At 41.9% G+C, this 14,167-nt stretch overlaps 1 protein-coding gene across 2 annotated transcripts in view; it reads left to right on the forward strand.

The window, feature by feature from the left end:
* Positions 1–14,167, forward strand: part of grin2aa (glutamate receptor, ionotropic, N-methyl D-aspartate 2A, a) — a 226,614-nt gene that overhangs the window by 145,891 nt on the left and 66,556 nt on the right. For both annotated transcript variants that reach the window (XM_033645183.2, XM_078161659.1), the window contains one exon: positions 1,438–1,866. In XM_033645183.2, the coding sequence (XP_033501074.2) occupies positions 1,438–1,866 (429 nt within the window). The remainder of the gene's footprint in view (positions 1–1,437; positions 1,867–14,167) is intronic.

Consider the following 14,167-nt stretch of genomic DNA (forward strand, 5'->3'; position numbering starts at 1 on the left):
GGTTAACCTCTTCCCTTTTTTCCCAGTTGTATGTCACATTCAGTCTCCAGTGCGTGTTTGTGTGTGCGCGTCTGTGTTTGTCCCACACTCTGCCAGCTCTGCCATTAAGGGCCTGTGCTCCTGCATTCTACCAGTTAATGATACATTATTTTCTTTAATTGCGAACACAACCACCATGTCCTCTGTTTCTGTTGCTCTTTAGCCTCGTGCACTGGGACCTGCTGGATATTAAAAGAACAACCAGTCCCACAGGATGGAGAAAAGATACTCTACAAATGCATTATCATTTTAAAAGCACTTGTTACTTTTAACTCTTTAACTCTTTTAACAAAACTAGATTAAAAAAATTGCTTTGAAATTCTAATGATATTTTTCCTTTTAACTCAATCGCCAGAATAAATGTTCGCATTATGTGTGTCTGCAAACCACAGATACATGACATTTGTATGTTATTATGTAGTGGATACATTGAAACTTTCTGTTTCTTTATGTTACAACGACCATTTGGTTAATGTGGTTAAAAAGCACTTGGTTGTGGTTAGAAAAAGATCATGGTTTGGCTTAAAATACCACTTTTGGCAGCACAATCCTGGCTTGATAAAGGGTGATGTGTAAGTAAAAACAACTGCTTGTGGTGCACTATCCCGGCAGAAAACGCAGCAATAACTCAGTAAAAAAAAACAACCGATTGTTGTCGAACTATTCTTGATGGAAACACAGCAATGGGTTGCCAAAGACACCCACCTTTGGTGATTATAAAACCACTGGAAATGTAGCGATAAATTGCTAAAGAACAACCGTTTTTGTCGTTTGTTAGACTCAAATAGGGGTCTGCAGCTTGGCAGGTATCTTGCCTAGATGTCATGCCATCCATCATACCTTCCGTCAACATCATTTTAGAAACTTGATAATGCAAATGTAACATATCCGTGGTTTGCAGAAATTCGCTTTCGTTTCTTTCACAGTTGCTTTGAGCATTACCCTCCATAGAGGATCTCTATTCAGCCACATGGTTGGGCAGAAGTAATGAAATATTAATGAGCCTATTTTTTGTCCAGGAGGTGTGACCGAAGCTGCGTTCCATGTTGATGACAGCACTTTTTTTCTGATAACTGTTGTCCCCAATTAGCACGTTGACCACGGGCCCTTTCACATTAAGAGGCCAGTGTTTGTTCCCCTTGTCCTTTGCTTGTGTGGGCTGGAACCTGCTGAGCATCATTATACAGAACCAGCTTTAGCATTTGCATTCTCCATTTAGCCCTAATGTGTTTCCCCTGACAATAAGCACTTTACACCTATTAGCATTCACATCGCACTTAACAATGATATTAATTATGATGGATAATTACAACCGCCCTTGCCAGCACCTGAGCAAAGTTAATAGTCTATTAGTTAAATATTAACATTTCACTCCTGTCCTCGTTATCCTTGCTTTAGTTTTGTGGGCTGGGACCTGCAGAATATCATCATTCTGGACGCAGTGGAGGAAGACAGCCGCTCTCAGATCATGCTCAAGAAGGTCCAGTCCCCAGTGGTCCTGCTCTACTGCTCCAAGGACGAGGCGGTGTACATCCTGGAGGAGGCGCGCTCCCTGGGCCTCACCGGATTCGGATACATCTGGATTGTGCCGTCGCTCACCACTGGGAACCCGGAAATAACGCCAGACGAGTTTCCACCGGGAATGATTTCGGTGTCATACGACGACTGGGACTACCCATTGGAGGCGCGAGTTCGGGATGGTCTGGGGATCATAACGTCAGCAGCGGCAGCCATGTTGGAGGAGTATGGCGACATCCCTGAGGCCAAGACGTCCTGTTACGGCCAGATGGAGAAGACAACCAAGCTGCCTCCCAGTGCGCTACATAAGTAAGTAAAGAAGGAGTGTGTGGATGTGTTTCTTTGGCATTCATGCCCATAATCATTAGAAACACAGTGAGCTATGTGTCTTTTAAGAGGGGAGAAAAATAGAGACGGCGGAATTCCAAAAGATTTCATGAGGTTTGTATATTTTTATAGCGTACTATAAAGCGAGTGGCTGTGTTGATGCACACAGAAATCTCAGTGTGGATGTTTGTTTGAATGCATGGCTTCCTGCCACAGCCTTGTTTGTTTTCACCCCTAGTAATTAGAGACTTCCTCCAAGTTTCCACCAAGTCTGCGTTTCGGATCGACATTGAAGAAAGATGCAATTACTGGATAGAAAACAAGGGACTCAGAGTTAGAGCTCAGAGGAAGTGTAGGAGTCAGAAAGAGAAGGGGGAATGAAAGAGGTGAATGGGAGTTGAGGATGGAGTTTGTGATTTAGACAGCGAAGAAAGAGGGAAAGGGGAGAAACTGAGACTGGGGTAACAGCGGGAAGCCGCTACAAATGAGTGCTCTCCAAAATTGAAGAGCTCCTTGATGAGTCCTTCTGTTCCTCTTCTCATTTAGTCCTCCATCGCCCGTTCACTCTCTTCTGCTCTCCTTCTCATCATGTGCTCGCTCCCCGGCAGCCAGTGGGAGATGTTGCAGGTCCTGCCAGCTCTGTCTGGCTTTCCATCTGGCAGAGGAGGGAGAGACACACACAACCTGTGTTTACATCCCAGTATTGTTGGTTTTTTTTTTTAAATAATGGAGTGTGAAATTAGGATTCTTAAATCCAAATGACAAAATGTAATTCCAAAATGTATTTCCAAAAACAAAAATCCCAAATGCCGTCTGTGTCTGCTGTGCAACAACGAGATGCTTAAATGAGAAAATGATTCTGAGGAGGAGCAAATTTAGCGACAGTCAAAAGCATAAGGATGTATTTGGTGTTTAACAGTCATCATTCTGGCACTGTAAATCAATATAATATTGGGAATTGATCCAGTGTGTGAGTCTCCATAGTAATCATGTCACCATTCATGAGTTTGCTTTTGTGTCAGATAAAGGCTTGAAATTGGGCTAAAATAATTAGAGTTAAAGATCAACAACTTGTCCTATATTAAACAGTTTTGAAAGACAAATTTCATGATTTGCTTATCTGATGGTTGAAATTTTATTGCTCATCTCAAAAGTTTAGAAAATATTAAAAGTTTAGGGTGCAGGATTTATGGGTATCTACTGGCAGAAATAGTGTATAATATTTATAACTATGTAGAGCTGAAACCATTCCTCAAGTAACTCGATTATTAAAATTATGAATTGATGCAAATTACTTGCATCAAAGCTTCATTTAATCCATATAACTATATACAGGCCACTATGTTACCCATGGATGAATATTACTGTGGCACACTGTGCTGGATACATGACATGGGGAAGACCCCTCATGTCGTCCATACACATCCATGCTCAAAATACAAAATGTAATTTGATGGCATGGACTGCAAAATGAAGAGAGAAAATGGCGAGAAGTGAAAAGGCCAGAAAAGTGACAGAAAGTGTCCAAATTTTATTTTATTTCTTTCAGCTACAAAGAAATGAAAACTTTGTACAGTGTGTCTATTATAAAACCAGACTAGCTTACCACAGGAGCACAACGTCAATACCTCAGCATCCCAACAGAAAGCCTCCAGTCCACAGCGCAGACCCAACAGAAGGTAACATTAACATTAGCATTAACTTCAGCCTCCCTCCGGGCTGCCGGCGCCTGCAACTCCCCGTTCATCTGCCGGCTAAAGTCTGCCTGATGACGCAGGACCCGATGAGCCCCGCTGGTGGATGAACGGGGAGCTCCGGATGGCACGGAGGGAAGCCAAACATCATTGTTCTCGACAAACTGCCCACACTGCGGTGACACAAAGCTGAACGTTTCCCTTTTAAGAAAGTAAATCAGTCTGGTTGATGGTAAGGCTCTCACAAACTTTTATTTTCTGTTTATTTTCTTGAGCAAAACTGAACAAACTTAGGGACATAACCACAGAAAATAAAATGCTGCAGTCAATTTGTGAAACACACCCACACACACACACACACACACACACACACACACACACACACACACCTCCAGTACTCTCCTCACAGTGATGCATAAAATACCCCCAAATAAAAAAATCAGGTGGTATAAGTAGCAATTGAGGCCTTATGTTGAGTTTTCTAAAAAGTACAGTACAGTACAGTTCGGTTCGGTATGCTTTTTTCCCGTTTTCGTGTTATATGACAAACACTTTAAGTAATGAGTGGATCTTCAAGCATTTATATATATTAATTTCGACTGGATTATGTGAATTGCATATATTCTAATCCTCATTCGAGGAAAAAAAATGCGTTGCGGAGTGTCGTTTCTGTGAGCTATGGCAACACTAATCCCCTGAGCTTGCCTCAGAAGGACTAAATTCACAAACCTGGATATGGGATATTTTGCACATGGGATATTTCGATGGGATGTTTTCAAATATCCATTCATTCATTATGTAGGATTTAGGGGGAGATGTTGGCAGATATGGAATATATAAATCATAAATCATAAAATCATAAATGTGCTTTTATTAGTTTATAATCACCCGTAATTAAAACTGTTTTGTTATAATGAGCTGTTTATTGCTACATACAGACCAGGTCCTCTTCCAAGGACTCTGCCATGTTTCTACAGTAGCCCAGAACAGACAAACCACACACTGGCCCTTTGCATTTTGTCACCACCTCCATAGTTTTCCTACATGCTTGCAACACGGAAAAGGTTTCTGCTGGTTACAATCTGCAGCCTCACCACTAGATACCACTAAATCCAACACACTAGACCTTTAACTTTTATTAGTTTAGTAAATCAAGTCCAACGTTTTCCTGCGAGTTCAGCTCACAGCAACTGTTTATACATTTTATCGGCCAGAAACGTTTTCAATTGGTCAATAAATCAACCAGAAACTCATTTGGTTGATGTGGCTGACGTTACAACACAGGCTGTTTATTTGTCCGACTAATATCCAGCCAAACTTGCATCAGTACACTTTGGATCATTTTTTATTTGGGTTCTGCAAAAATGAAACCAAGTGGATGGAGCACTGTGGGTAGTTAAGGGGGAGCTGGGAGATTACAGCGCTCACTGTAAAAACAGGGCTGGGCCAACACTGCCTGTTTAAAGGGCTTGAAATTTCACTAGTCACTGAGGTAACAGAGGAGTGACTGGCATCGATCGGCAACATTTATGAGCCCCCACTCATAAATTATGGTCATTTTGTGCAATGAGACAATAAAGTATGATTGATTACAGCTTTGATAACCCTCAATAGGACTTTAAATACCAATTCCGCACTAATATAGCTCCCTTTTTGTCACAGCTACGCTAAAGAGAATTACCGAATATCCAGAGCCAGCTGACTTTGTTCCCAGCATGCTCTGCTGCCTCAGGTTGTTACCCAGGTGATGAGTGGCCACAGATGGCTCTGTTGTGGGTGAGAGAGCTCAGCCAATAGGGCTTCAGGGCCAAGACACGAGAAACATGATTGGTCAAGGCTAGGTCGGGGCGACGGGCCAGTGTGGGTTGTTAGACCATCAACGGCTGTCAGGGGATATAGGAGGACATGGCCAGCACACACACACACACACACACACACACACACAGGCAGGCAGATGGGCTGTATGTACAAATGTAGAGCACCAGTGTGACATATTGCAGTGTTTACAGAGGGTCACAGTATTTTATTCTCTCTTTTAGTTCTTCAGTGGGCCTGCTGAAGGAAGACGTCAATAACAGCATTATCTTATAAGCATCCGGCTGGCATCAGTTTTATATTTATGTGTTTCTTTGCTCGAACGCCTTTCAGACTAAACTGTGATTTGCGACAGCGATTTGATTTACAGTGGATGCTGCCTTTGTCCTCAAGTGAGCCACAACATGTCGCAAAGAGAACAAAACTTGTTTTGAAGAGAATAAAATTAATAGATGGTGCTGAAATGACAGAAAAGTCCGCAGTTCTGGCGGCTGGTTCCGTGCAGTGTGGGCCTTTCAGTTAAGTTTTACCTCACTCACTTCGCCTCTGACAGCTGTAATGATAAATCCGCCGTGACACATCCAAGATGAATATGTTTTGCAGAGTAATCGAAAAATAAAATAAAATAAAAAAACAGGAGACAAATGACCAACTAAGAGCGCCGGCCAGTGCAGCAATCAAACCAAGTGACAACCTGTGCTCCATTTAAAATATGCCGTGTGCATGTGCGTGTGCGTGTCAGAAACAAGAGAAATATCCCCCCCTTAAGAGAATGTTCTGTCATAGCAGATTTACAGCTCTGCTCACCTTGCTGTGGTGAACACTGTGCCTTAAAAGACTTTAGCACTTATTTATCAGTGTGTGTCTGTCTGTGAGTGTGTGTCGGTGTGTGTTTGTGTTTGTGCGTATGTGTGCGTGAGAGGCGTGGTGGTGGTAGTTTGTTCTGACAGGTAATTTCTGTCTCTAGCTCTGATATATGAGGGTCAGAACTCAGGAAACACACATGTACACACATACGCATTAGACACACGTACCGAGTCTGGGGGCAGTTGTCATGTGAGCTGTGCCGCCACACACACACACGCACACACACACACATAATACACACTTCAATGGAGAGCTTAAAAGATGCAAGCCATATGCTAACGTTAGTTATGTGTATATACTGTACTAAACCCGTTTGTGTATTTGTCATTGTCACCGTATTGTATGTATTACATTACTGCATGATTGCTGGCTAACTATGTCTGTGTGGATATATATATGTTCCTGTTTTATATTAATATTAATGTATTTTTACATTGCCATATGTACAGTACATGTCTGTTTGCAGTTCCCCTGTGACTTGCAACATAACAGATCTTACAAAGATAAGAATAAGGAATGTATTTATACTCTGCCTCCTATGGAAGAGTGAACATGAAATAATCTGCTGTGTGTAAAGTAGTGTACATGCTACGGTGTCACCTAATGAACAAGCAAGCAATAAGCGTGATTATCAAATAAGACAGTTTTGGAGACACAACGTTATCGTCGCAAATAAAGACAGAAAGTGAGAGGAAGGAAAAGAAGGATCTAAAGGAAGGACGCATCATACAGAGTTGGATAGACAGTTGATAATATTTAACACTGTGTACAAGTGGGTGTGAGTAAGAATATCTAAAATCAATATAATCATTTTGTCCCTCCCGCCTATCTTGTCAGCTGCAGGTAACAGCCAACTATATGCGAGAGAGGGACTGAATCCTTGTTGTAATCTAAAAAGCAAAAGAGGTGTGTCTGTGTGAGTGTGTAAAAGCTCTCATTTTAATATTGTTGACATGCAAAGGTGATTGCAAAGCAAAGACGACTCCTGTTTCAATCTAAAACAATGAGCTAATTGCTGTTATGCTTAGCCTGAATGGTCCTTTAGGTAAGTGGTGGGTGTGCATTTTTATACAAGACTGCGGGAGCAGCATTGTCCAGTGGGTTGAGGGTGGAGCTCCCTCAACTAATGCTGATTACGGCCAAGGCTGCCTGGTTGATGGTAACATCTTTGGAGGATTGTAGAGAACTGTGTGGAGAGCACTGTGTTCAAAGGCAGACAGTGGTAAACACAGAAACAGTAAAAAAGAGGTTTGAGGTTTGACAGAAGGAAGAAAAACGAAATACATTTTTACACAACCTATAAGATGTGTTTGAAATCACATTCTAGCAGACTATTCATACTAAGTTGCCATAAAATTGAGTATGTAGTGTGTTCACACTGCATAGTATGTGGATTTTGTCGATGTGAGAAGTGCCCATACTACATTAGCAAGAAATTCTGAATATAAGATGTGAGCTGACTCAACAGCCCCACATTATTAGGTTTTAATATTTATTTGTCTTGCTTTGGTCTGAATCAGGGACTACTTTTGTTCCAAAGTTGTATAATTGCCTAGAGTTGGTTCGTGTTCTCACGGCAGCATTTACAAGCAGACCAGATCAAATGCCTTGTGTGAGAAAGCTGCTCTTGATTGGTCAGAATTTCCATGTGGGAAAAATCCAGGAAGTAAAGCAAACGTTGAAGAAGAGTACACTTGCAAGATAAATGTGACGCTTTCTAATGTCACAATGGAGGGACAACTACGCAGGTTGATTTTAGCGCTGCTCATCGTGGACTATATTGCTGTCATTGTTCATTTTAGTCAAACCATACAGTTTGAAAACGAGAAAACAGTGAAAACAACAACTAGAAAACAGTGTTTTGATGCATTGGATGTGCTGAATGTGCATATTAAGGCAGTACAGGAGGAGGTGCACATTAATAATCCTCTAGGACTGTAACATGCTCATGTTTAACCACAACAAAAACAATGTGTCATGAGACTGCAGTTGGTTCAGATTGAGGCTGGAACACGTTCTCACCACAAACGAACCACACCAGAGTTTGTTTGTAACCAGACTGAGACCACCTCTTCAAGAAGGTCTCAATCCGGTTGTTTTGGTGCACACCTGAGTGTGATTGCTGTGTTCACACCTGCTCAAAAGAACCGCACTTAGTGGGGAAATGAATTTGAGTTCTACTGAACCAAACCAAACAGGGCAGATGTGAAAGCACCCTTATATTTCTGATATGTGGTCAGTTTATCACACCTGTTTGGAAATTTGCTGCAATGTTTTCAGAGACGTTCGAGAGTCAGACCAGCCATCGGTCATGTGATCCAGTCATATTGCTTAAGTATAGTTCAGTGTAAATAGACTCTTGGCAATGGCATACTTAATCAATCATTTAGTCTGCAGTATGCAGATACAGATTAAGTATGAAGTAGGTATTGTGTTAGCATGTGATTCTGAACAGCTGTGTTTGGACATTTTAGCATTTTAGCTAATTAGCTTTTAGCAGGACTATTTTATCCAGCGTCGCTTTTTTCTTTGATTCAGGTCCTGTCTTTACGGTATAACAAACTTAATTAGAAAATGTTAAGTCATCAAAACTGACTCTCAATCAAAGGAAACAGGCCGGTATATTGGCTTTAGTAAGGCAAGCTGTGACTGCTCTGCATAGTCTTTACTAGATAAGGTGCAGTCAGTGTGGTTATCTTTTCATACCTGTTTTGCAGTTGCTAAAAATTTAACATATTGTGTTTTTTGAAAATTGCACGTTACTATGGCATATTCATTGTTATATCAGAATACTGATTCCATGTTGGCCAGTTATGCAGTTTCTGTGTTTTTTCCTTTGTTGGGCAGAGCAGTTGTTTGTATTGTGTCTAACAGCCAACTATAGCCAATGATTGACAGTTAGTGTTTTACATCTCGGAGATAAATGAACCATCAAGTTGCTTTTGCTTTGACTGCTCAGAGCAAAGAGACGGGGAGAGATGTGGGACTGCAGAGCGGCAGATATGAAGGGGGTTTAGTCAGTGTGAACTACTGCAAACCCCCATCGCACAAGAAGTTTATTAATTTTTCATCAGAGGTAAGGGTATCTAAGGAAAGGTGCTCCAGAGCTGTGCAGGGATTCCTGAACTAAAACTCCATTTGCATATTGGAGAAAACCCACAAAACTCAAACTCGGCAGCAGTGTAAAGAATCCCCAAGCCGGTACACACATAAATCCTATTTTGTGCAACAAAGGAAATCCTGCTGAAGCAGCTGAGTGGACATGTGTTGCATTTTATGGTGCAACTGCAGGCTTGGAAAAGAGGAAATGTAATTGTTAGCATTAATCTTGTGCTGCCCGAACTCACACAGAAAAAATAACCGCACAAACATAATGTACACACACACCAGGGACAACAGGAGGGGCAGAGACTCTGCTAAGCTAGCATCTACTTCACCTTGTACAGTCATCATTCATGCCACACTTAACACATGCCACCTGAGGCTGAGTGTGTTTTCAAGTGACTACCCACCCTTGGGTTATCTTAAAAGACCTAAATCAGCACTGATAGCAGCTCCCATCTTTTTTTTTTTTTTCTTGCAGACTTCCCTGTCTTTGTCTCTCACAAGCGCAGTGAGTGTGTGTGCATGTGTGTGCTGTTGCAGTTCATAAATCATGGGTGCTGACAGTGTACATCATTGCTTTGACTGGTCCTTGTCTTTACGAAGGATAAATGTCTCTATCTTTTACACACGCGCGGCATTATACGGTTCATCTTAACATCTTTGTGGAGACTCCTCTCCCTGCAGTAAAGCCTCCTCAGAGAGCAGAAAAGATGGCCGTCGTAGAGTCTCTTTCGAAAAAGTCATTGTTTGTCGTTGACATTTGTTAATCTCTATCGCTCGCTGAGTGCAGAGAAACAGCATAAATGGAGAGTGTTTGGATTTGGCCCTGGCTGCTGTAATGCAGTGAATATGTGCTCTTATTTGCCTGCTGCAGTGCACGTGTAGAGCTGGGTGCAGTGCCCCCCCTCCCTCCTCCCCCCTCCTCCCATCCCAACCCTTTTACTCCAAAATAAGAGGAAGGGAGGAAAAAATAACACCGAAGATATTTTTATCCTAACTCTGTCGAGGCTTAGTCCTCTTCCTCTCCCGTCACACTTCTCCTCTTTCCATCTCCCTCCCTCAATCTCCCATATCTTTACACTCGCACTTTTTTTTGGGTGCTCCTTCTCCGCTGTCTCCCCACCTCTGCACCCCCCCCCCAATAATGAATAGAGAGATTACTGATATAATGGAGGCTGGAAAGTGAGAGAAATTGGATCGCTTTACTATGATCTCAGTGCTACAGGGGAGAGGAAACATTAGGTGGAGAATTGTTGAGGTGGGCAAAGTAATTGTCTGTGTGTGTGTGTGTGTGCAGGGATGTTCATTCGGGGTTGTTTAGGGTCATCTTACAGCGTATACACTCCAGCCTGTGTCCGTATCCTAGCAACGCCCTATCAGGTCCACCTGTTTGATGGGCATCGGACCAAACCTACTCGCAGACACACACACACACACACACACACACACACATACACACACAATCTGCCCGTCCTCTCTGCACCCTGTTGTTTTAGTTGTACACTATCAGGATGCGCCACTTTGATTTTCACATGAACAGCCAGTGACACAGCAGTCATGATAATGATGATAATTATATGTGTATGAAATAGGATGTTTTCTCAGTGGTGCCTATTTTTCATTTAGCCCGTTTGGAAAAGCTGACGGTTCAGCTGAACTGAATCTCATGTCAATTTTTGAAGCTGCAAGGGACATAATTTTAATGAAAAACCTCACTGCTTTCATGAACTTAAATCACAACGAATGGTTTCAACTGAGACGTTGCTCCAAGCTGCAGATTCACACTGTTGAATATAATTTAATAAATATGTCTTCTGTAGAGTAGAAAATAAGAATTGTCATGTTTTTGTTACCTTAGACTGAGCTGTTTCTATCTCCATAGCGTGCAGGTCCTCATCTTCAGAGTCTGCCATGTTGCACCGCCATGTTTCTACGGTAGCCAAGGCCGGACAAAGCGAACACTGGCTCTGGAAATGGGTCATTCATGTTTTTGCATTTTCACGTTGGCCATTTAGCAGCCGCTCTGTGACAAATAGCGTCAGAAAAACCCTGAACTGTAACATTTAACTGCTTAATAAGTGTTTTTTACCAATTCAGATCATTGGGTCCATTTGTCTGGAAGGAAAGGAGATGTTTGCGGATAATTCAGCTCCGGATAACAAGATGCTTGACGACGCCGTTCTTAGTGCCTTTTTTGGGCGTGTTTTGCTTATATTCTTGAGGCAGCAGTATGACAACAAGCTTGTTCTACTAATGCTTCATCTGTTGAGGAGGAGAAGAGAGGTAGAAGACCGTGCTGTGGTGAATGGAAACCGGTGAGTGCAACGAGTCCGTCTGCTCTATCTCAGCCCGTTGCTATGCAGCCCGTTGCTATGCGTGCTATATACGTCATCACGCCAGAAGGGCAAGGAAACGAGCATGCGCAGAGACCGAAATTAACTTAAAGAGGAATGAGTGTATACATGCACACAAAATTCTTTCATTCGGAATGACAAACGGAATAAACCACCCCCTTTAATCGGATTTAATTTCAATCGGAATGACCGTTTACATGACCACTTTTAATTGGAATGGCCTTTCATTCCGATTAAAAGTGGAATTAAACTGTCCATGTAAACATTCTGACTGTTCCTTTAAAGTTTTGCCTGCAGAATGGTCATTGGCTGGGAATTTTTTCCACAGGAAATGATAATTCAGTTTGTCTGAACATCCTCACCCGCTCCCCGAGAGCCTTACCAGGAAATAATTTTGTTTTCTTTTTCACCTTACAGGATGTGCTTCTCACACAGTCATATATTTCTAACCTCCAGCACAAGTTTTGACATTGTTACATCTGAGTTGCATCAGATAATAAAGCTGTAAATAACTTTTTTCTGGTGGTTTGTGTCAAAAGAATGAGCATTACAGAGAGTGAAAATAATACAAATGAGAAACAAAGGGGAGCAAAATGTACGGTAAGCACATGGAAAGAAGAGTAAGAACTCCTGCTGTGCGTGTGTGTGTGTGTGTGTGTGTGTGTGTGTCTGCATGTCTTCCACATAGACGGTTGCAGAGCGCAGATTGGGCTCTTGTCTAAAAGAGCAGCCAGGGCGCTGGTATCGATTCCAGCACCTCTTCCTCGGCTATAGTCGCACATAATTGGGTTCGGCGCTGCATCCCGTGTCCAATCAAATGGCTTAATACCACTCACCTGGTCGCTTGCAGGCCAATCAGATTATTTTAATCACAAAACCCACTCAATCCCCTTATCTCTGGCCGATTTCATCTGAGCATTGAGTGGCCATGAGTGTGTGTGTGTGCATGTGTGTTACCAGCAGCAATTTAAGGGGACACGTAGGTATCCTGAAATGTCACCACACACACACACACACACACGTATACACACAAACACATAACACAGCCTTTTTCTCCATTATCTCTGTCACCATCCTCCTGACTTGGCATTGTAATTGGTCTAGACTGCTGGTGTGTGTAACATGCGAGTGTGGGAGTCTGCAACAGCTTAAATGATAAAATTAATTTAATTAGCTTACTGTGAATTGACAATTACAGTCTCATCTGGCAGATCATGTGTTGGTTAATATTATGCATGGTATTAAAGCCAGAAATCTAAATTAATAGCCAACTGTTTATCAATCAAAGATTTTAATTTTTGCAGTTTTGCAGGGACAGACATGCAGAGAATCAAAGACAGATATACAATATTTTTCTCTTTTTAAAGCTGAATTAAAGGACCGATGTTTGAGATTTAAGTGGATCTAGTGGTGAGGATTGCAGGCTGCAACCAGCTTAAACTTCTACCAGTTAGAATTCTTTCAGTGTTCATTATTCTTACCAGGAGCCAAATGTTCTTCTCTAGGTGATTATAACCTGTTACACACCAAGCAAAGCAGTTTCACATTACAAATCAGTGTTTCTCCACTGTTTGGCATGTTGCAGATGAGCTGCTAGCCCAGCATCTGCTAATGTGTGTTCACTTCTTTTCTGATCCAGATATTCAGGAGGTTTTTACTGTGAGCCAAATAATCTACAGTTCTCCTCTCCAAAACAAACTGACCCATTGATTTAAACCAGTAAAAGCACTGAATAAAGCCGTTTCACATGACAAATAAGTTCTTTTCCTACAGCGTTTGGCACGTTACAGACTGGCTGCTAGCCCAGCACCTGCTAGTGTGTGCTCACCTAGTGTTCCAGCCTATTGATCCAGACCTCCAGGAACATTTTACTGGGAGCCAAATAGTCTGCAGAGGTCTCTTCCTCTTCAAAATATGTGGACTCTGTGATTTAAACTGGTAAAAACACCAAATAAAGCAGTTTCATGTTACAAATCAGTGTTTTTCCAATGCTGTTTGGCATAGGGTGACCATATTTTGATTTCCAAAAAAGAGGACATTCGGCCAGCCACGACATAGCCTACTTAAATGATATTCGCAGTTTACTCAAAGATGCCTTGTCATTTTAATATATTTAAAGTTTATATGTATGGATAGAAAATTCAGTTATATTACAAAATAATATCTCTCAAAGACAGAAATTCAGATAGGCCCCAATAGGGGACACATACACACACTAGAGTGTGGCTACCCGATACGAGCTCGATGGATCCCGACGGTAGGCCTACCCAATGGGTCGGCCGGGTTCTGTCAAAAATGTATAAATTGTATTCGGGCTCGGGTCGGATTCGGTCAGCTTTCAGTGAAATTGTAGTGTAAAAATACATAAAATCCAATTGTCTGTCCTGTTTATTGCTTGGGCACTGTTATTTACGTGACAACACCTGAACATAACTCACACACATTGGC

This window comes from Epinephelus lanceolatus, chromosome 18 (genome assembly GCF_041903045.1).
Source record: "Epinephelus lanceolatus isolate andai-2023 chromosome 18, ASM4190304v1, whole genome shotgun sequence".
In the NCBI taxonomy this organism is placed as follows: Eukaryota; Metazoa; Chordata; class Actinopteri; order Perciformes; family Serranidae; genus Epinephelus; species Epinephelus lanceolatus.